Source organism: Carlito syrichta, unplaced genomic scaffold, assembly GCF_000164805.1.
Source record: "Carlito syrichta isolate Samal-C Ts95f unplaced genomic scaffold, Tarsius_syrichta-2.0.1 Scaffold311807, whole genome shotgun sequence".
Lineage (NCBI taxonomy): Eukaryota > Metazoa > Chordata > Mammalia > Primates > Tarsiidae > Carlito > Carlito syrichta.
This window is the reverse complement of record NW_007255903.1, coordinates 195,941-218,036: the sequence shown is the minus strand read 5'-3', so window position 1 is coordinate 218,036 and position 22,096 is coordinate 195,941. Positions and strand designations below refer to the sequence as shown.

The 22,096-nt window shown below is 56.8% G+C and overlaps 3 protein-coding genes across 5 annotated transcripts in view; 1 reads left to right on the top strand and 2 right to left on the bottom strand.

Annotated features, from left to right (window-relative positions):
* Positions 1 to 945, top strand: part of SPNS2 (sphingolipid transporter 2) — a 38,784-nt gene extending 37,839 nt beyond the window's left edge. Inside the window, exons 12-13 of the mRNA XM_008069088.2 lie at positions 258 to 304; positions 794 to 945. Of these exons, the coding sequence (XP_008067279.2) occupies positions 258 to 300 (43 nt within the window). The 3' untranslated portion in view covers positions 301 to 304; positions 794 to 945. The remainder of the gene's footprint in view (positions 1 to 257; positions 305 to 793) is intronic.
* A 333-nt stretch (positions 946 to 1,278) lies between these two features.
* Positions 1,279 to 16,579, bottom strand: MYBBP1A (MYB binding protein 1a). Of its 2 annotated transcripts, XM_008069089.2 has the most exons (27): positions 16,335 to 16,579; positions 16,099 to 16,194; positions 15,319 to 15,402; positions 15,149 to 15,223; positions 14,941 to 15,048; positions 13,589 to 13,764; positions 13,278 to 13,445; positions 13,064 to 13,181; positions 11,794 to 12,089; positions 11,427 to 11,537; positions 10,647 to 10,772; positions 10,306 to 10,473; positions 10,117 to 10,216; positions 8,780 to 8,876; positions 8,514 to 8,665; positions 8,110 to 8,196; positions 7,871 to 8,020; positions 7,604 to 7,774; positions 7,369 to 7,529; positions 5,959 to 6,211; positions 5,724 to 5,849; positions 5,569 to 5,637; positions 4,833 to 4,940; positions 4,531 to 4,632; positions 3,496 to 3,644; positions 2,765 to 3,314; positions 1,279 to 2,309 (listed from the first exon to the last, which is right to left on the bottom strand). In XM_008069089.2, the coding sequence occupies exons 1-27, from the start codon at positions 16,539 to 16,541 to the stop codon at positions 2,274 to 2,276; spliced, it is 4,044 nt and encodes a 1,347-aa protein (XP_008067280.1). In that variant the 5' UTR covers positions 16,542 to 16,579; the 3' UTR covers positions 1,279 to 2,273. The 2 variants fall into 2 exon arrangements, with proteins under 2 accessions (XP_008067280.1, XP_008067281.1); XM_008069090.1 differs by having other exon boundaries at positions 2,238 to 3,314.
* Positions 16,580 to 18,759: 2,180 nt separating this feature from the next.
* On the bottom strand, positions 18,760 to 21,385 carry GGT6 (gamma-glutamyltransferase 6). 2 transcript variants are annotated; one of them, XM_008069086.1, is made up of 4 exons: positions 21,180 to 21,368; positions 20,390 to 20,592; positions 20,193 to 20,306; positions 18,760 to 19,862 (listed from the first exon to the last, which is right to left on the bottom strand). In XM_008069086.1, exons 1-4 carry the CDS (start codon positions 21,317 to 21,319, stop codon positions 18,823 to 18,825), a joined length of 1,497 nt encoding a protein of 498 aa, XP_008067277.1. In that variant the 5' UTR covers positions 21,320 to 21,368; the 3' UTR covers positions 18,760 to 18,822. The 2 variants fall into 2 exon arrangements, with proteins under 2 accessions (XP_008067277.1, XP_008067278.1); XM_008069087.1 differs by lacking the exon at positions 20,193 to 20,306 and having other exon boundaries at positions 18,823 to 19,862; positions 21,180 to 21,385.
* Between the last annotated feature and the right edge of the window lie 711 nt (positions 21,386 to 22,096).

Genomic DNA, 22,096 nt, shown 5'->3' with positions numbered 1-22,096 from the left:
TCTGGAGTTAATGTTTTTCAGAGCTGGGGCCCCTCCCCATCCTTTTCCTCTTTCTGACTTCTTTCTCCTTTCCTCTTTACTCCTCTCTTTCTCTCTCCTCTCCCTACCCTTGGGCTCTCCCACCTCCCCCTGGGGCTGACGAGGTCCCTGCCCAGCACCTCCGGTCAGGCGGCCCAAACGATGCGATGTGCCAGAGCAGTGCCCGGGCCCGGCCCCCGCTGATGCGCCATCCTGACCCCCGTCCGTCTCTCCCTCAGGGTGAACCAGCTGGTGATGCCGCCCGCATCTGTGAAAGTCTGAGGTGGTAAGTGCACGCCAGGGGACAGTCCCCTGGGGCCCGAGGCTAGGACCCCTTGTGGAAGGTGAAAGGCCGGGACTAGGGGACAGGGAGCACTCCTTAAGTGGCCTCCTGCCTGGGCCTGTCCCACCCACCCTGGGTTTGGTTTCGTTCTCTTAAGATGTTACCAGAACATCTTACTGACAGAGCCATGGGGTGGGAAGGCAGGCTCCTTCCAGTAATCAGCTCCTCCTTCCTTCCTTGGAAGCACTGGGGCATGGCATGGGCGAGTACTAGAACTGGCCAGAACACCTCCCTTTCTGGATTTTATCCTTCCAAGTCTTGGACCTTCCTTGGAACCTGGCCTCTGGGAGCTGCAGCTTCCCAGCAGTCAAGACCTGGGGTCACAGCCCTGAGTCCAAAAGAAAGGCCCAAACATCAAGATAAATGAGGGAGGGCAGCCTTTGGGGTGGGTCCCCCAAAACCCCTTTTCTGACCTGACACCCCTCCCCACAGGTACCGCTGGGACCATGAAGAACCCATACGCCTACCTGGTCTGGGAGGTGTCATCTCACATCCTGGACTTGCTGAGGTGTCCCAAAGCTTTCTGTGTGACCCACGACTGGGCACTCACCCTCTCTGGCCCAGGACTCCTGAGTGGCCCTGGCTCCAAGAGGAGGCTGTGTCCTCACTTAACTTGGAAAGCTCTGTGTGTTGGAGCCACGTGGCTGGACAGATTCCCAGCTCTGGGTTTGGGCCAGTGGGGCCCTGGGGCCAAGGGAGAAGACAGCCGCAAGGGGGTGTATTGGGAGAGGCTGGCCTGTCACCAGCATATGTGATCTTGGGCAAGTCCCTGCCCTCCCTAGGCCATAGGGCCAGGGGGCTGGACTTTCCCACACAGCTTGCTGGGCAAGGCATGATCTACAGCTTTGAAGGTCCAGCAGATCCTGGAATGTACAGAGAAGAGATGGCCCAGGCCTCAGGGAGGTCATTCAGGCTTTGAGGCTCACTGAACGTGGTGTGCGGGGACGATGGACTCTCGGCTGGGCCTCTGACCTTGGGGACATTGGACTCAACCTGGCAAATGGAGCTGGACACCCATCACAAGGCACTTCCTGGCCCAGCTGGTCACTCTGGAGAACACTGGTCTCCCTGCCTTGAGTTCTTTTAGACTGGAGGCCTCCCAGATGGGGACCATCCCCAAAAGCTATCACCAGGGTGAAGGCCCTGGCAGCAGCGATACACCACCCATGTCCCCAGGCTTGATTTCTGGGAGTTCTCTCTCGGCCCACCTCTGCAGGGCTACGGTGGCCCCTAGAGTGTGTTTGCTGTCCACCCTCAAGCCAGGAATCTCCTCCCTCCCCAAGGCAGGGCTGTCTTCCCTACAGGCAGGGCCCAGGGGATCATTCCCAGAATCAATGGGGCAGTAGCCAGAACTCCAGCCGCCAGAGGAAACAGTTATCCACAAAGCTTCCTGCCCAGGGATGAGCCTGGTGGAGGCTGAGGCCCACATGGGGAGGCCACCCCACCCAAACATAGGCTGCTGTTGCTTGGTGCACTGACCAAGGCAGGCCAGGCCTTTGATCACTCCACTCCTGTCTGCACACACACCAGCCCCAGCACCCCCAGAGGAGCTTATCCCTTCCGCATCACATACTTCCTGCACATTTGCTGCAATCAAGGTGGTTCTGGTCTGGGGGTGGGCTTGTGGCCAGTTGGACACCCCAAGAGCCAGCTTGGACAATGCTTTCTGCCGCTTAGTTGCTGGCTGGCTGTGGCTTCAGTGATGTGTAAGCTAGTGGAATACCTATCCACTAAGCTCTGGGACACCCCAGGGGCCTGACAAAAGGGTGGGGCAGGGACAGGGTCCCCTAGAGACCAGCCCGGCTTCCACCCCACCCCAGCCTCAGTCGGGGGTCCCAGCAATGTTTTCTTGTTGTACAAGAACCAGGTCCAAGTGTTGCCTCCTCTTCCTTCCGGAAGCCAAACTGCTCCTTTATTTTTTAGAGCTGCTGATTGTGAATCTCAGAGTCTTAAGAGAGAAGCCAAATATATTCCTCTTGTAAATGAAGAAATAAACCTATTTAAATCATGCCCTGGTGGCTCCTGAGGAAAAACAGCCCAGGGGTGGGGGGTGAGGACAAAAGGAGCATCACACATGCCAGAGCCCCCAGCCAATGTGTGGACTTGAACAGCAGGGCCCCAGGCCTGGCCCACCTGCCCCAGAAGCCAAGGTCCCAGCCCCGTACAGACCAAGTATGGTCTGGGCTGAGGAAGGCCAGTCCTGAACTGGGGTCTCTGCACCCTGGGAGTCCTGGGGTCCTGGCTTGGGCTGTGCTTGTGGCAGCAGGAGCCTGACAGGCTGGCAACAGACCCACTCTCCAGTGCCAGAGCTAGTGCTGTAGACTGTGGCTTGTTTATTAAAAATCATGGTGAAAAAAATAGTCTCTGGGGCTGGTAGAAGCTCTGTGTTCAGGGCCTGCTCACTTTTAGTTGTGTTTTCTTTTTCTTGGCCCCACCCCGGTGCAGGCTGGGTCTCCTGATGGCCAGAGACAACCTTGCCTTTTTCTGTGGCAAGGTGGACTGTGGTGATTTGCCTGAGACCCCCTTTCTGGGAAGAGCCTTCTGATGCTTTCTGCCTGCAGACTCTGAGGGGGACACGGGAGTGGCTCCATTCACCTGGGATGGCTTCTGGCTTTTCTCCTGCAGTTCTGGGGTCTTGGCAGGGGTGCCAGGGCTCAGGCTGGGGGTGTCAGGGGCTGGCCTCTTGGCAGCAGGTGTCCCATTCACCTGAGACTGGGCTGGGCCCTTGGTCTTCGTCCTGCTTCTCTTCTTCTTTTTCTTGCCTGCGCTGACGGGCTGGGCCCCACCGGTGGCAGCAGGCTTGGCATCCTCCTTTTGGGTACCATCCTCTGACTTGCGTTTCTTGCGCTTCTTGGTCTCTGGCAAGAATCCCTTTTTCTTCCGCTTCATGCTAACGGGGCTCTGGGTGGCACTGGGGACCCCCTTGGCATCCTTCTTCTCCAACTTGGGGCGCCTGGTGGTGAGAAAGTAAGGAAGCGTTCAGCGAAGGCAGGCATCACCTCCACACAGGGTCCTTGGGACCCAAGTGCCTAAAGCCCTGACATCGGAGCGTGCACTTCAGAACGGGGCACGTGTAGTGGTGTAAGGGTCTTTCCAGCCCCTCCCCAGGTATGCATCCTCCTCCACGAACTTACTGGACTCCCAGGATTTTCATGGCCTGCCAGTAGAGGTCGTGGAGGCGGCTGGACCCAGCAGAGTGCGCCCCCTGCTGCAGGCTGTCCTGCAGGTTCTGCTGCTGGCTCTGCAGCACCTCTAGGAGCCAAGTCAAGTCCAAAGCCAGATCCTGCAGAGGGATGGGAATGCGGTGGTGACAGGAAACGGGGCCTCTCCTGGCTCCTGGCCCCAGCCCTCCCACCCTTGCCCCACTGCTGCCTCTTCAGCGACCCCTGACCCTCCTGGGCCTAAGCCACTCCTGCTTGCAAACCACCAGTCTCTCATCATGGAGGAAACAAGAGCCCCCCGGGCATTGGTTCCCCTTCCCATGGTGTCCTCACTTCCCGCGAGGCCCTTCTCTCCTGCAATGGCTCTGGTCTGCCCATCTCTAGGAGTGTCACTCAGTCACCTGGGGGTTGACATACCTCTTTCCACCTCAACCTCCCAGCGTGTACTGAATGGGCTATTTCTGAAGCCCACTGGCTTCCTCAGTACCACTCTGAGGTCCTACAGCACAATGTTGGCAAGCCTGCCTTCCCCAAGGCTCTGACTAGCACCTATGCAGTCTTTCCCTCTGGGCCAGATTGCAGGAACCAGATGCCACCCAGAGCTGCCTCTTGTCCCTGCTCTGATGGCTCACAAGCATCTCATGTTCTACTCACCCCAGGCCTGGAAACCTGGCCTCCCTAACTGCTGCCCACCCAGAATCTTCTCCCGTGGTCTTCAGTCCCGAGCCGCCTCTCAGCTTCCTTACTGGACCTTTCTTACTGGCAACAACACTCTCACCCTGCCCTGCCAGAGATAAAGTGGTACTCTCCCCACCCCAGTCATTCCACGGGGAGCACCCATGGCTCTATTACACCTAGATAAAGACAGCCCAGACTCCTTACCCTGGCCCCAGAACTTTCTCCATGTGGCTGCACACCAGTCCTGTCTGGGGATCCCCCTCCTTCCCTGGAAGCCCCAATGCCTCCAGGTCTCTCTCGAACCCCAGGCTTGGCAGGCTCCAGTCTCACCTCATTTCGAACAGTCCTAAAGACAGAGTTGAGCAGCTCCAAGAAGGATAGCGCCTTCTGGTGCTCCGCCTTGCTCTGTGCCTCCCCCAGCGTCCGCAGGTTCTGGGGAAGAGATGGCCAGGCTGAGGCACTCCAGAGAGCCGCTCAAAGCCTTTTCATTTCCCACCAGAGACTAAAGCCCAGAGGCAGGAAGTGTCTCCTGGGTCAACCCCAAATCCCACTGGAGGTGGATGGAGGCTCAGATTCCAATCCTTGCTCCTGTGCTCGTAGGGATGGGTAGGAGGGACCTCTGTGGCTGTTACCTCAGTGACCTTCACCAAGACTTGGCCAATCAGCTGCTTCCACTCAGAGTCCTCAAAGCACGATCTCAGCTCCCGCATGGACAGTGTCTTCTGGAGCAGCAGGGAGGCCTTGGCCTGGGGTTGGGAGAAGGTAGATGTGGAGTCTTGGCACATGTGCCAAGGCTCAAGGACCCAGAGCTCAGGAGCCCGTCAAGTGCCTGATGAGATCACAGCAACTGTGGGTTGTGCACGAGAAGCTGCCTGCTCTGGGCTGTGTACTCATCTGCTCTTATGCCTTCCTGTGTAGGTGGGGGTGCTGAGGTATGGAGGCAAGCAGGACTCCCAGCTGGGTAGAGGTGGGACCTCAGGTTGAGACAGTTCCTGTACGTTATTCGTTTAGGGCCATCTCTCTCTACCCTGCCTTGACAGCCCCAGCACCTGAGACACCTGAGTAGATGCTGCTGGGGTGTCCTCTGTGGGCCCAGAGCACAAGCTCTTGGGGGAGTTGGAGCACTCAGGTTGGATGCGCAGCAGTGGCTACGGGAGCAAAGCTGGCCCGGCCCCTCCAGCTCCTCTGTGCCAACAGGTGGGAGGGGCTGCAGCACGGCCATCCCATCAGAGGACATGTGCTACAGCCAAGTCGGTGGGGCAGGGGCAGGCTGTGCCCTTGCTCACCAGGGCAGTGCTCAAATACCCAGTCAGAAGCAGGTTAAGTAGGTGGCCGAGAGGTTCTGGACTGGGATCTGCGAAGTCTTACCTGATGGCGGGGCTGCACTGAGCCTGCTATGTGCTGTACCAGGATGGGGAGCAGGCTCTTACAGAGCACCTGAGGGGGAATGACAAGGGCCATGAGCTGGGGACTAGACTGGGTAGGGGCTCAAAGGGGGTGGGGCAGCTGATCCCAACACTCACCGGGTGCCGGGAGAAGAGACTGAGGAACATGGGAACAGTGAGTGGGCTGTTGCGCTTGGTCAGGAAGGAGCTCAGTGCTGTCGAGTAGACTGGGGTCACGAGGTTCAAGTCCAAGCAGCTGGCAGTCTGGGCCAGGTGAGAGAGTTGGATGAGGCCGGGTGAGGGCTGGGTCCTGGGGAAGTCCTGGCTTCCACTCCCTGCCTGTGAAATGCCTGGGACGGCTGGCCCTGCTCACCTGTGGGCCCTCAGGCTTGGTGCTGGTGGCGGCACTGGCCTTTTGCTGCTTCTGGGTCTCGTGGACACACTCCTCGGCGGTGTTGCCTTTCAAAACCCGGAGCAGGTAGAGAGAGGCATTGAAGTGGTAGAGGGCGACAGAGGAGTCGGCCTGGCGGCCAGCCTGCTGCACCAGCTGTACCACCTGGCTGTGCAGAGTCTCCACACGGTCACCCAAGTCATGGCAATAGCGCCGGGCACGGCACAGCTGGTGCCTGTGGGTGGTGGGGGCAGAGCTGGTCAGAACATTCTCTCACAAATACTGCTCTCTGCCAAGCAGAGCCAACCCAAGTCCCATTTCACAGGTGAGGAAACAGGTCCAGAGAAGAAAAGGGACTTAACTAAGGCTGCAGGAGGCCCAGGGCCACCTGCAGACTGCGCTGAGGCAGTGTGGGCTCAGTGTGCCCGGGCAGAGGGTGCATGTGAGGGGAAAGGGGGCTCCCTGGGTGGCGGTTGCACCAAGGGCCAAGCACCAGAGTAGTCCACATCTCCTGCTTGCACCTGAGTCTTGTTGGACTGTGGCCTCCAGGCCTTCTGTAAAGTGGCACCAGGGTTTATATGCTTAGAACCCTGCACAGCCCTGCAGGGCTGGGGACAGAATGGGGATGAGAGGCAGGACACACCGCAAACTGCCCAAGCCAGGTAGCAGGAGAACCATCTGAGAACGTGTGTCCTGGGGCTAGCCCAGGACTGTGCCAGGGAGGCACGGCAGCCACTCTCCCAATCCCCTAGGCTGTGTATTCAGGGTCCCAGGTCTGCAGACCTTCACCTCCCCAGCTTCTGAGTTCTAGAAGGCAAGACTGTATCTGGCACCTGCCTCTCTCCCAGTGCCTGCTGTCGCCCCCCTGCCAAGCCCCTGCCTCTAGCACAGCCCCTTCCAAACCCTGCTGTCCATTTCTTAGAAGCAAACCAGATCCAGACTCTTCCCCAGTTGAACGCTCTTGCTCAAAGCATCCCTGCGGCCTCACAGTGCTGCTAGGGCCAGGGCCCGCATGCCCCGTTCCAGCTTTGTCTGTCTGACCGGCTTCCTCTCTGCCCTGCCCGGGGGCCCCTGGCCTGATGAATCCCCACGTGTCCTACAGCTCCAAGGACCGGGTTAGGTGTCCTCTACCACTGTGTTCCCACTGGCCCCCATCCAGCCCCGCCACAGCCCACTCCCTCAGGACGGTCACGCCCAGCACGAAGTGTCAGGAGAACGGGTGGGTGAGCGAGGACAGCGAGTTACTGAGCGACTCGTGCCCAGGGCTGAGCAGCGAGCCTCAAGTCAAGGGGCCTGGAGCTCGAGGACTGGCTTTGCCCCATCCGAGAGATGGCAACCCTGAAGGCCTGGCCCTCCTGAGCCTGGGGCCCATGGGACGTGGCCCCTGCTCACGTGAAGATGCGGGCCGTCTTGTGCAGGAGGTCTTGTTCTTGCTTGGAGCTGCTGCTGCTGCGCATGCTGTGCCGGATGATGCCCAGCAGCGGCTCGAGCAGCTCCAGGACCAGGGCGCTCTCCGGCTGCTTGGTCACCAGCACCTCGATCAGGTCCAGCACCTGGGAGCGGGAAGGTATGTCAGCCAACGGGGGCATGCAGAGCAGGGGGTGGGAGCACACGGCTCTCTACTCACCCGGGTCTGGAAGCTCTGCCGCAGCGCCTTCTCCTTCTGCAGCTTCTTCTTCTCATCACGCCGGGCCCGGATGCGCAGCTTCTGCTCCGCAAACAGGCTGGCGAGGCTCTGGTCCAGGGCCATCATGGCCTCGTCCCCCAGCTCCTCCTCGTCCTCGCTGTCCACTTCACCCTGAGGGACAGAGGCCCAGTCGTCAGCTCAGCACTAGGTGGGCACACGACAGACACACAGGCGCATGAGCCCCTGCCCCTGCTTGCCCCTGCTCACCAGTGCCTTCCCGGCCTGTAGTACCGCCATTAGCTGCTCCCGGAAGCCCTGGTCCACATCCCCATCACGCTCCTCTTCGTCACTCTCTGCCTCCTCGCTGCTCTCCTCACTCTCTGCATTCTCATTATCCTCACTGTCCTCACTCTTGTCCTGTGGGGGCAGACGTGTCACACCCCCCCCCCAGGGCTTCCCTGTCTGCCCACAGCCGCTCCCCTCCCCCGGCCCTTGCCTGCAAGCACCTCTGAGTTCTTCAGCTCCTTCTCATCAGAGTCGTCAGTGACTACCACATGGTCATCCTCATCCTGGCTTGTCTCAGGGTTCAGCACCTAGGGAGCGTTCCCAGCTGGCGATTCATCTGCAGCCCTGGCCCCCAGCCCTCCTAGATCACTGGGCTCTCCTGACCTGCTCTCCTGACCAGACACTGTACAGTCTTGGCCAAAGGCCTCCATTTCAGGGAGGAAAATGGAGCCTGGGAGAGGTGACCACACTCTCCGATGCCAGAACCGTGCCCCCGAGTGACCTCACCCTCACCCTGACCCTGACTCTGCAGGATGGCAGCAGGGAGGCTGGACTGGCACCCCCAGGACAGCTTGGTGTTCAGCGAGGCCCAGCCTGGGATCCATTCCCAAAAGTTCCAACTCACATCCAGGATTAGCTGCAGGGCACGTGGAGTCAGGTGGGGAAGGATGTGGCCAAACAAGCTCCGGGCTACCAGGCGCATCAGGTGACTGGGCTGGGCTAGGAGGGCCAGCAGGATCTCCACTAGCACCTCCACCCATGGCGGCTCCTGGGAATCTGCAAGAGGAGTGAGGGCTGAGCCCTGGCAGGGCACCGCTGGCCTGGCTGCCCACTCAGGTCTCTTGTGCCCAAGGACAGCCCTGTCCACCCTGCCCTAGGGCAATGACCCACTAATGGCCTTGGATCGGCTCCGGCGGGTCTTTTCCCCCAGGCTCTTCTTGATGCAGGTCTGGATGTCACCCAGCAGGTCACAGCTCTCTGCAGGGGACTATGGGAGAGCAGAACAGAAATCAGGGCCAGGCCAAGTGGGAACAGCTGGCATCCGAGGCCTCAAATCTGCCCTGGCCAGTCACCCTCAAAATCTGGAATCAAAGACCCTAGTGGCACTCCAAGAACTGATGACCTTTATAAACACCCAGTACAGACACAGGATCCAAAAGCATTCAGGGGACACGAAGCCCAACTTCCCCATTGACACCCAGAGAGGCAGAACTAGCTTCCTGATTTGCAGTTTCAGATTATTTCCCCCATGCTTGGCTTGGCATTAGAGACAGAACTGAAAGTCATTAGCTTTATTTAATTTAATGAAATTTAAACCCATCTTGCTAGAGATGAGCCCAGACTCTAGGCAGTGAGGTAGGGGAGCCTCTTAAAGACATCCTGTGATCTGTAGTACCTAAAAGGCAGACTTTCCTTCAAATGCAGTGGACAGCTTCAGTGTTTAGGCTGGGGTATCTGAAAGAAGGCCAGAAAGGGAATCCAAAGCCCTGGCCATTGCTCTCTAGCTCTGAGGCTGTATGACCAGACAGGTCACTGTCCTTCTCTGGATTGTACCTTTAATCTAAGGGTACGACGCATACCAAACTGCAGCCCTCTCTGCTATCAAAGGCCCACCACCAAGCATCAGAAGAAGCACGGTGGCTGATCCTGACCCACACGGCTCCTCCACAGACTGAGCCTGGAGTGCCCAAGGCCAGGAAGCAAAAACCCCAGCTAAGTGGCCAGAAGGAAGCAAAAGGGAGACCCATCTACTCAGGCCACTGAAGACCTGAGGCAGCCATGATGACAGCCTTACACTGTGAGGAGAGAACTTTTAAAGAACTCAAGAATCCAAATTCAAAAACAAACCGCCAGGGTCAAAGTGTTACTGGCACTGAGCTTCAAATGTGGTCAGCACATTTCAGGACATCCCATGGGATTTCTTGAGTCCCAGTCAATAGCGGTGTGGCAGCTATTGCCTCTCTGAGTCTTGGCTTCCCATATCGAACATGGGGAAGTGCTCGCCTCAAGGCTGTGGAGATTACAAGATGTCCCTCATGCAAAGCTTAGGATACAGGATGGGGTCAGTGAGCAGGGAGTTACTTTCCTTGGGTTATAATCCTACTCGTGATGGGGTCAGCTTAAGGAATCTTCCAAACTCAACTCCCAGAATTTTCCCTGGCCACCCAGATAGCCCTTGACCCTCTCTGCAGGGGGCCTGTCATGCCCCAGAACCCTAGGCCACACACCTTGAAGAGGTGGATGCCCACCAGGAGGAGCAGGTGCTGGAAGGCAGTGACTCTGGCTTCTGAGGAGTGGGCCTCCAGCTCCTTCAGAGTCTGCAGCATCCTGGGGTGAGAAGGCCATGTTCTTAGGCCACTGCTACCCAGCCAACCCCAGAGTGTCTCACCCACCCCCTGGAAATCCCACCCACTCACTGGTCCCAGGCCTGGCGCTGCTGTTCAGTCAAGGGGATCACAGTGGCCACATAGTGGCTGTTGTTCAAAAGCGTATCTGCCAACTGCACCAGGCGGTAGGTCCAGGGCTGCCCACTCTGGGTCTGGTCTGGCGTCCGCTTGAACTGTGTGCCGAAGGTCTGCAGCAGACTAGGCGAGAGGCAGGGCTTGGGGTCACAGGACTGAGCCAGAGAATGTGGCCGCTTCCCTCTACCCTTTCCAGAGCTTGGTGCCCACCACCCCTGGCCTCCGCTGTATTCTCAGTTTGAGGGCATCATGGCACCTTCCCACCTCAGGCCTCTCCTGAGTTGCCCAAGGCTCACCTGAAGAATGCACTGCTGACAACCTCTCGGGTCTGGCTCTCCAAAGGGAAGGACAACTGCTGCTTAGTCTCTGGGATCTGGGACGTGGGCTTCTTTGTTACAAAGAATGAGTGGAACAAACAAAACCTGGGGAAGGTGGGAGAGCAGCCATCGTTGTCTCATTGCTGTTCGTTCTTACAGGCTCCCTTTACTGGTGGCACTGAGGATGTGGTGCCAGGAGGAAGAGCGAGGAGCCATTCTGCTCTGGGTACAGCCCTATGAAGTGCGGCAAGCAAAGTTGGAGGTAGCTAGGCAATGACAGGAAACAGCCATTTCTCTGGTCTGGATCCCAGCTGAACATGGCTCAGCCTGAGCTGCGGACAGAGAACCAGAGCCCCTCCTTTGGAACCAAGTCAGACATGAGGCTGCTGTCATTGTTTCTGCAAGCATGGGGCTAGTGAAGCCTCCTCTTGCGACCATGGTGAGGGTCAATGAGCACTTGGCTCTGTGTCTGGCACAGATGAGGCAGGTATTGGGCAAAAGGCTTCCCCGGTACCATCAGTGTGGAAAGGTTGCCTGCAGGACACATGGAGCAAGACTGGGACTTTTAGGCCCTGTGGCCCCACACTGCTGGGACCCCTTTCCTTCACGGGTTCCCAAGGAATTCCTGAGTCCTCTTGCCCCTGGCTCCCCACTGATGACTCAACCTGAAGGCTTCTGGCTCCAAACTAGGACTGGGCAAGGGACTCCCATTCCTTGGCCATACCACCCACACATAGGCAGCTGGAGCACACAACACACCTGGCCACTTGCTCAGTCAAGGCCTCATCCATCTCCAGGTGCAAGCAGTCCACGATGCTGACCAGGCGAAGGATGATCCACTTCCGCAGCCGGAACACAGATCGTTCAGGCCTGGGGGCAGGAGTCGAGGTCATGGAAGCATTTAGAGATGGCAAAAACAGGGCACTCCTTTGCCCCTCTGAGACAGGAAACCAAGATCTCCTGCCCTGTTTGGTGTGGGACTGCACAAGGAAAGGCCTTGAGAGCTAAGGCTCCTCAACTCCCTACCCCCCCATGGCTTGAAGCCACAACATGGGGTGGGGTGTCTAGGTCACTGGGCTCCAGGAGGCCAACTCCTGAACCCCGGGCCTCCCCACAGGCCACTCACACGTGGCAGGATGCGTCCTGGGCTTTCTTCTGGTTGTTGGTGCTGAAGTCAACCAAGGAGTCCAGGTTGGGCTGTAGAAACATGTCCTGAAGCCACGCTACATAGTCCTGCAGTGCAGGGGGACTCAGGAATCGCACGACCCGCCAGAAAGTAGGTACAACAGGGAGGCCTTGGTTGGTGATGGATGAGAAGGCCACTAGCACGGCTAGCTGCCGCTCAGGGTCATCCCGGCATCCCTCCAGGAAGGTGCCCACATACTCTTCCATCTCTGGGGCAAACTTGGATTTGTTTGGGAGCTGCAAGAGTTAGGCATGGCAATGGGCTTAATAGCCCAGTGTGGAGGCCCACCAGCCTTGCACACTACAGGTTAAACTGAGGTCCAGGAATCCAACCCCTTCCCCTTTACACAGTTAGGCTGAGCCTGAGCTTAAAACAGTTTCCGATCACCCTGATGCTTCTGTCTGGTGTCAAAGCCTCCCTACATCTGACCTCTTTAGCTTCTGCATCTCTAGCCCTAGAAGGCTCCTCTTGCCTCACTGGATGGAGACAGGCTGCTTTTACAGGCTCAGCATGGGTGGAGTGGTGATTAGGAATCTAGGCGGACCTGGGTTCAAATCCCACTCTGCCAATTCCTAGAATTCCTAGCTGTGTCATCCCAGGGCCCCAAAACGACCACCTCTCACTACATGCCAGCTTGATTTGCCCTTGAAACAACCTTTGGCACTGGGCCATTATCGTCATTTTACAGATGAAGAAAGTGAAGCAGAAAAAAGCCTGCAAATAACTTCTCAGGGTCACTGGGCCCCCATCGGTACAACCGGGATTTGGACCCAGTCAGTCTAGTTTCCCAGCCCAAGCTTTTAACCACTGCTCTATACTTTTCTAACAACCCCCTCCTCTCCGCAGGAAATGAGGACAGCTCTCTGGAACTAGCTGCAAAGACTAAGTAAGCTGACTGGAGCAGCAAGCCCAGCAACAGGCACAGCATTGCTTGAACATCGGCAACACTTGTTCTCATTATGGCAACAGCAGCTGGGGGTGGAGGGAGGTTGGGGCAGATCTCTAGCTACCCAGCCTCTGTGAGGACCTGTGGGCACAAGGGCCTGACCCGGCCAAAACTCCCTTCGGAGGAGAGGGAGTTCAAACAGTTCATGTTACGCAAAGGACACCCAGGTCCCAGTCCAGGACCCCTGAGGTGTCCTGGCCCCTTCTTGGCAGGAGGGCCTATTGGCTCGCTCTTTCTGGCAGTGTTGCATGGGGTGGCACTCACCTTAGCAGTGACTATGTGCTCTCCGTAATGCTGGATCAAGTCTCCCCGCATCATCAGCTGCAGCTGTTCCTTGGACAGCAGGGGCAGGGCTGCACCCAGCAGGTGAAAACACAGGTAGCTGGGGGTATGGGAAAGAGCTGGGTCAGAGGCCTCGGGACTGGTGGCCCTCACTTGAAAGACGAGGAGGTCGAGAGAGGACAAGTGCCACACGCACCTGCCCGGCCAGAACTGCTTCTTTAGCAGACCTTGTTCCACAACCTCTTTCCAGAACCGTGGGAACTTGTCTTCCTTAAGTGCCAGGCGGAGCAGGGCCAGAGCAATGTCAGGTAGCTTGCGCTCCTTCTTTGCGGCGGTGGCAGCCATCTTTAGCACGTCCACCAGCCTGTGGAGGAGGGCAGAGAGAACTCAGGAAACTTTCGCCTAACAAGAGCAAGGGCCAGGGTGCCAGGCCACGTGGCAAATATGGGTTTGGACAGACGTAGTCCATGGCCCCAGGGAGAACAGATCCACCCGCCTCCCTCTCACCTGGGCACATTCTCATCCGAGAAGAGGTTGACTGATCCCATCAGCTTCTTGAGCTTCATGGGCACCTTCTGCTGGGCCAGGAGGAAGAGCTCCAGGTTCTCAGGGGAGCTGAGTACTGTATTCAAGTCGGCTTTGAGGACCTTTGGCAGGATCTCCCGTAATGTGGCCTTGGGGACCTAAGGATGGGGAAACAGGCTAAGGGATGTGGCTTCCTCACCGCATCCTTGAATCTCTCCCTGTGGGCCCTGTTCTGCCTGCGAGACTCCTGGCACAGTGTGAGCCTGAGGCAGGGCAGCCATAATCCACTTGGCTATGCACCAGGGTCATCAGAAGGCATTTGTTAAAAAACTCTAATTCCCAGGAAGTTGGGTTTTTAACAAGCACCCCACTGATGCTCATTGGCCTGGGTTACCGTTTTATTTATTTATTTTTTTTTCAGAAGACTAGCCCATTTCTTATACAAGGAGCCCGAAGTGGACAGCTGGGATTTGAATTCAGGTCCTTTTGGCTCTGAGGTAGCCTCTGCTTTTATATTCAGTGGCAAAGGGTCCTAGGTACTAATGTACGTCAGTTTTCCAAATTGGGCAGAGGAAGGCCAATAAGGGGCCAGGCTTGAGAGCAAGGTAACAGGGGCAAATGTGTTTAATATACTTGGAAGGTACCAGGGAGAGTTCTAGTGCTGTGCTATCCAACACGATAGCTACTAGCCACACGGGGCTACTGAGCACTCGAAACGTGACTAATCTGAGTGGAGATGTGGTGTATGTGTAAATCATATTGAGTTTCAGTGACTTTTTTTTGAGCCAGGGTCTCACTGTTGCCCAGGCTGGAGTACAGTGGCACAATCATGGCTCACAGCAGCCTCGAACTTCTGGACTCAAGTGATCCTCCTGCTTTACCTTCCCCAGTAGCTGGGACTACAGGTACACACCATCACACTTGGCAAACATTTGTGTAGAGATGAGATCTCACTATTTGCCCAGGCTGCTCTCAACCTCCTGGGCTCAAGCAATCCTTCTGCTTGGGCTCCCAAAGTGCTGGGATTACAGGTGGGAGCTATTACGCCTGGTCAGATTTTGAAGACTTAATGTGACAAAAGAAGTGCAAAACACCTCCACAATTTTCCACCCAACTGCACATTGGAATGTTTAGACTCACTAGATTAAGAGATGACTGAACGATATACCTTTCTTTTTACCTTAACAAAAATCACAAAAACACTCTGAGTTACACATCATTATATTTCTATGGGATAGTCTTGTTCTACAACATTCTCATCTGTTAATTCAAGTCTCTGCAACATCTCTGTAACAGGGAGTGCTGCCCGAGTCCTTCGGCTGTTAGGCCGGTACCTCAGAGAGGATGTCCACCAACGCCTTCTGGGGCTGTTCCTGCAGGTGGTTGTAGTGCTGGGCCAGGGCTTGCAGCAGCTTCACTGATTTCATCAGTGCCTCCTGGTCCTGGTCTCCACAGGGGGGCAGAGAGTATGAGCAGGGCATGCTACTTCCCCCACCACTCCCAAGCCAGTCCATGGGCCCCTTGCACTACCAACACTCTTACCTTCACCAGCCGGCCTGACTGAAAGAGGGCTAGCACCCCAAACAGGTTTGCAAAGAGAGCAGGTCTCACCGTTGCCTAGAGAAAGGTTCCAGGTGCAGGTGAGCAGGGCCCAAGTACTCCCCACTGAAATCCTCCCATCCCCGGGGTGCTGACCTCCCTGGACCTCTCACCTTCTTCATCTGATGCAGGTCATATTTTTCTTCTATCTGCTGCAGGACGCTGCACAAGGGGATGTCTTCGAAAGACTGTAACAGCTGCCAGGATTAGTGGCAGGAGGAAAAGAGAGACTCAGGAGTGACCCAGCTACATCCCAAAGGACCTTAACCTCCCTTCTCCCTTCAACTTTTCCCAAGAAGCCCTGGGTTCCTATTTCCACCCCAAGGATGCCTGCGCAGTGCTGAGGATGGGATGCTGCTGCTCAAATGGAAATGAATCTTGCCTCCCTGCTCTATCCCCACCAGGGCTTCAAGAGGTACCTTCTATAGTTTAGATTGCTCAGCTGATATTCCCAGACACCTGCCTTATCCCCACAGTGAGTCTGGAGCTTCCCTCAGGCTGATCCTAAAGGACTGGGTCTTTACTGCACTTCCAGTTGTCCAAGCTCCTCAGAGAATGGCTTATAATCAGTAAAATGACCTTGCCAGGAGACGGCCCTAAACCCTGCAGGCGTAAAGGAGCCCACCACAAAGCTCAATATTCCCGGTAAGTGAGGCTGGTCAACCCAAGTACCAAGAGAAAACTTTGTTCAACTTTCATTCCACTTGCCTGGACTTCATTATAGACAGGCCTTGTTCACACACCTTCTCTGCCTCCGTGTGAGGACACCTCCTTCAGCACAAACGCCACCCCTTGACTTTTCTCTCCAGTTGTTCCTTCCCCGCAGCTGAGCTTTCCGCCCTCCCATACGCTACCGTTTTACGGCTGTGACCCTGGCAGGAGCAGCACCTCACCTGTGCCAGGGCAAGACTGTAGCAGGGCCGGGCTGTTTCTCGCCCGACCCCCAGCCCGGTGATTAGGCGCTTCAGGGCGTATTTCATCTCGGACCCCTGTGGGAAGCAAGCGCACGCTCAGGTAGAACAGTGACGAGAATCTGCCTGTCCTCGCCCACTTTGATATCCGGGTCCGCGACTACATGTTTCCAGTCCCACATCCCGGGGTTCGCCTGCCCCAGGCCCCGCCGCCGTACCTCCGGCCTTGTGCGCAGATACTCCAGCAACTTCTCCGTGGCCTCAAGCCGCGTCTCCTGCTGCGGCTTCGCAATGTCCCAGAAGAAGTCTAGGAACTCGCGGCTGAGCTTCAGCAGGTCATGGCGGTCGGCAGGCCCGAGGCCGCTCGGCGTCGCTTCTCCCGGAGCCATCGGCTCTGCGATATCCTGACTCCGCGTCTCCGCCATGCTCCCGAAACACGTGGGCTTCAGACCAGCTGCTTCCGGGTCAGGTCGCCGCGCGTGCGCGCCGGATCGGGTCGGCTCGGGGGCGGGGCCGGGGCGGGGCCATCCGCCTTCACTCTGGCCGGAAATCGCTCTCCCAGCTGCGTCGGGCGCCTCCCAGGCTTCAGCTCACGCCCGCGTCTGCTCCGGCGGCTGTGGCCGCTGTTCCCTCGTACCCCGCTGGGAGCAGCATTTCTTTGAACCCATCTCGGAAAACGAACCCAAGTGCCGCCAATCAGCCCATCCAGAGCGGTCCCTGCGCTCCGAACATTGTGTCACTCAACAATTACTGAGCTCCTACGGTGCGCTGGGCACTGTGCTGCGCCAGGCGGACGAAACAAAGCTGCATCTTTCTAGGACTTCCTTTCCAGTGAGAGGAGACAGCTGCTGAACAAATATCCAGAGACATTTAAAAAGAACATCGTTGTGAAGAAAATAAAGAGGGAATGCAGAGGTCAGAGGAAGACTTTTAAGTTTTGAAATATGTGAACACATCACCCGTCAGAGACACCGCTAGCCGAGAATAAAATCCAACAGATTCTACAATACTGATTCGAGGGGGTAGTCAGGGAAGGTCTCTCTGACGAGGTGACATTTGGAATGAGGGCTGAACGACAAGAAAGACAACCCCTCCCACCCCCTACAAAGATCTAAGAAGAAACGAAATCCCGGGCATTGCAGCTACAAGGCCTCAGGACTGGAGGGGATGAGGCTAGTGAGGTGGGTGGGAGAAGCAAGATTTCGTGAGACCCAAGGCCAGGATCAGGAGTTTGGATTTCATTCTGAGTGATGAGATGTCACTGGATGGTTTAATGAGAGGGCAGGCCTTGATGGGCTTGACATCTTAAAAAGATTATGCTGGCTGCTATGTGGAGGGATTGATTTTAGGTGTGCACAGGTGGAAGCTGGAGGACCAGTTAGAGACAGTGGTGGATTGGACCAAGGGAGAATGAGAACAAGTCAGATCAGGGCTGATTTGGACCTGGTGGAGTGAGTGATGGATGGGTTGTTGGGGGAGAAGGAAAAGGGGGATGTGAGACTTGGGGATAAAATAACTGGGTACATTGTGGTGCTGTAACTAAGCTGGGGAAGAATTTTCTTTGGGTGGGGGAGGTGGAGGTGGAAGGATCAAGAGTTCTATTACATCAGAGAAGCCTTTTACAATGGCAGGGGAAATGCTACTGGTTACTCTTCCTTGTTGGTTTGAGAAGCTGTTTCTAGAGGGCTGTGGTCCAGAGAGACTCCCCCAGCCTTAGCGGGGAGGTCAGGGTCAACCTCAGGCTTTAGATTCCATATACCTACCTCCAGCCTCTTTGTACCCAAGCCCCTGGGTACAAAGCTACTCACCCTCTCAACCCCTTCCCTTCTAGAAAGTGCTAGAAAGCTTCCCTTCTCTACTGTCTGTTACAGAAAGTGAAAAGATTTACCTTGGACATATGGTGCCCTGGGAGACAGAAGGTGAGCAGAGCAGGGGGAAGCTGAAAAAACACCAGCTCAGGCTCTCCCCTCTCTGGATGTTGGTCACCTGTGCTGCCCAATGGGGAAGCCCTGACATCAGGTGCCTCCAATGCTGATGAAAAATTAACCAAGAAGCATGAATGGCATTTGACTTTCAGGAGACGTGATCTTTATTTTGTTTCCAGTCCAGTTGAGAAAGATGAGTAAAAGGTGGCCTAAAGGGGAGGACAGAGATACCAGCAGTACCTTAGGCAATGCCTGCCCTGCCCCATGGCCCAGAGCCCAGGAAGGGGCTTGGTATACTTTCATCTGTCCTTCCAAGAGCTGCATTTGAACTCAGGGCCAGCTCCAGGCTCTGTTACTCTTCTATTATCCTCAGGTTCCTAAGCTGATAAAAGAGCCAGAGATTCCATCCAGTTGGAGTGCTTCGAAGAGTGATTGAGCTAGCCCTGAATACCAGTACTCAAGTCCAGGCAACTGACCAGGCCAGAGATTGGAGCCTGTGCCAGCAGTGAGCACATAATAAATGCACACTCTTTTAAAAATATATGTACATATATACATACATATATATGTGTGTATATATACATATGTATAAACATACACACACACACACATATATATACACTGAGTTGGAGTCTCACTCTGTTGCCCAGGCTGGAGTGCAGTGGCATGATCACAGCTCACCACAGCTTTGATCTCCTGGAGATGCACACTCTTTATGCACTCCATTGCTCCTGGGTCTGCTCTGCTCTTTCCTCCAGGCAAAGACAACTCTGCTTCTCCGTTAGAAGCCCTGGAAGGGGCAGCAGCCACTGGGAACACTGGAGACATGGGTATGCTCTGCATGGGCTGATACCTGGAGCAGTGTCCCTTGGCCACAAGTGCTGGGATGATCTGTTGGACCTTGCTGGGTCTGGTTCTGGTGTTGGGCCTGGGTTTGGGGCCCTGCCAGATGACTGAGTAAGGCACGAGTCATGGCTCTGGCTACATCTGGGGTCCCTGAAGCCACCAGCCCCAACACATTAGCCTCTGTATCATCCGAGCTGTCACGGAGGATGAGGGGACAGGTCCAGGCACTAGTAGCAGACCTGGTCGTCAGGTCACTAAGCAGAACCCCGGTGCTTGGGGACAGGTGTCTGGAGCCAAAGGAGCTGTTGAGCGAGGAGGTGAGAAGGAGCACAGAGCCGCTGCTGTCCACGGTGGCCAGGATGCTGCTTGATGGGGTTGTGGCAGTTTGCAGGGGCGGTGGGCAGATGTCAGGGCTGGGCATCCCAGAGTGTAGGGTTGCCTTTAGCAGTGCCAGCAGTTCTGGACCAGCTGAAGGACTGGGGGTGGTGAACAAGATGCCCTGGGGCATAGGTAGCTGCAGTGCTGGCTCCACGGTAGGCCTGGGCCCAGGTGAGGGCATCTCCACCCCCAGGTCTCTTGTCAGCAGACTCAGCAGGGAGTCCCCAGCAAGGTCTGAGGTGGTGGTGAGTGCTGCTTTGTGTAGCACAGCTGCCAATTTGGGGTTGGTGGCTCGGGCCCCGGGGCCCAGGGGTGTCCCGTCAGTGTGGCAAAGCAGCGGACAGAGGCCTTCTGTGCCCTGAGCTGCCAGAGCCCTTGCCAGGGCTGTGTCCACCAGGAAGCCCTCTTGAGCCAGTGTGGTGGGGCCCCCCAGCAGGTGTGGCCAGGGCAGGTGGCCGAAGCGTGCGTGTAGTAAGTGCAGGGTGGGCAGAGCTGCTGGCAGTCCCAGGCCGGGGGCCAGGGTCTGGGCGGGGCCTGATGTCAGAGCAGTTGAATTGCCCGAGGAGCTATTGTGGAAGAGGCCCCAGAACATGGCACCTGGGAGGAGATAAAGGGGTCACACAGGAGTCAGGGGCACTGGCCAGGACTTGGGGTGAGGGTCACTCAGCAGCCTTAGGTGAAGGGTCACTGACTTGTTTGCGTCAAGACCCCTTAATTGAGCCTGGGATCTGAAGTTACTGACCAGGCTTGGGGTCAAGATTACACAGACCTGGGTTCGAGGGTCACAGCCTAGGTTTGGGGTCACTGCTCAAATCCTAGGTCGTGCTCACTAACCAGTCTTGAGATCAGGGCTACTGACGGCCTGAGTTCCAGGTCACTGATCAGGCCCTGGGTTGGGACCGCTGTCTGGGGTCGTGGGTCACTGACCTAGACCTGTGGCATGAGGATGCACCACTGCCAGGCACAAAGCCGCTCCAACTCCGGCGTCCACGACGTTGCCCCCGGCAATGAGCAGCTCTTGGCCCAGGTGGGAGCATGTGGCTGTAGCAAGGAAGGGACTGTCATGGGGAGGGGCCTGGGATCAGTGACCCCCCCCGCCCCACCCCCAGTTGCCCAGCACCGACCTGCAGGGCTAATGATGGCACCATGGTGGTATACGCCAGGGTGATGGGAGTGTCCTCTTGGTGGAGGGGCCGTAGAGCCCAAGCCTCCTGTCGAGCCTCCCCTAGCATGGAGCTGCCACACAGCCAGGGAAGTGCCAACGGCCAGCAGCAGCAGGGCTGCCACTAGATGGGCCCAGGCTCCGGGCAGCCCACCAGCCTTGTTCCTGCAGAGGAGGGTGTCTTGAGCCAGGGCTGGGGTGGGGAGACTCCCAAGATACCCAAGAGAACCCAAGGAACGTTTCTCAAAATGGTTTGATTTTGAAAAGGAGTACATATTTGCCACGGAGAACAAGGGCTTCCAGGCAGAGGGCACAGCACAGACGAAGACACGGAGATGGGAAAGAACTTGGAGAAGCTGAGGCTAGCTAGGGAGGAAGTCTGAAAAGAAGGGTGGAGAGGCAGAGTTGAGGCAGGTGGGAGGGAGGCCTGACAGGGTCTTGGAAGACAGGGGAGCAGGGCTTGCCAGGTGTGGCCAGGTCCCAACCTGCCCAGGGAGTTGGGGGCTGGGGACCTTTGACAGAGCAGCAGACAGGACAGGGGCTGGCTTGACAGAAATGTCCCTTCAGTCACTCAGACCTTTGATTGACTGGCTTAAGCCTGGTCTGGGGCTGCAGCCTTGATTTCCCCCATTCAATCAGAAAGTTCCTGGAGCTGAGCCCAGCACAGGACTGCCTCCTCCAGGGGCTCAGAGAGAGGGACTTGCCAGCCTTAAGCCTAAGGATCCCAGTGCCCAGACCCCTCCCTCACTCACCTGGAGGAGTCCTGGGGCCTCCAGGGGTCAGGAACCAGCGGCTCTGATGTCTCCCCCTCCTCCTGCTCCTCCTCTGACTCCAGGCTTGCCTCCCAGAGCAGCAGCTTCTGGTAGACTACAAACTCTGCTGCAGGCTCCATGGTCCCCCGTGCCTGCCGCAGCCCTCCCGCCTGCCAGCCCTCCCGGTTGCGCCTCAGAGGCCCTGCCCAAGCTGGGTCAGCAAGTGGGAGGTGGCGGCAACCTTGGGAAAGGGTGGTGGTGAAATCTAGAACAGGTTTGGGCAGGGCGTGGAGCCAAGAAGGCTGTGCATGAGGTTCCCCCATTAGGACACAAGACCCGGGAAGCTCTCACGACAGGGTTCCCACTGCGGCTGCCGATCAGAAGTCACAGCTCAGTGAGGTCCAGGAGGAGTCCAGCCCTAAGCTCACGGCCTTGAGACCAAGGACACTTGCTGGCCCTCTCCCCTGGGGGGGATGCAGCCCCTGGATCCCTAGGCTGCCCAGGATGCTAGCCTCGGGACTGTGGACTTGAATTAGAGCTACAATTATATGGGGGCCTAGGTCGGAGCTCAGCACGTGACTAGGTTCTGGTGCCGTGGTATCTGGTTTCAGGCTGGAGACTACCAGGCTCAGCCTGAGGTTTCTTTGAGGTCTGGGTTTCTCTGGGGAACAACTTGGTTGAGGACGGCGACTCCCTGGGCATGTTGTGTGACTCTTGTCCAGCAGGTGGCGCCACAGACCTCGGTGGGAACCACAGCCTGGAAACCAAGAGTTTCCAAGTTCCTTCACTCTGGGGATTCACATCAAGGCTCTGAACTACCGCAGAACAGTGCTGTTTGTAACAGCTCTACATTGGAAACTGCCCAAACATCCATTATCAGTCGAATGAATGATGTAAGCCACAGCAGAATTCTCTGC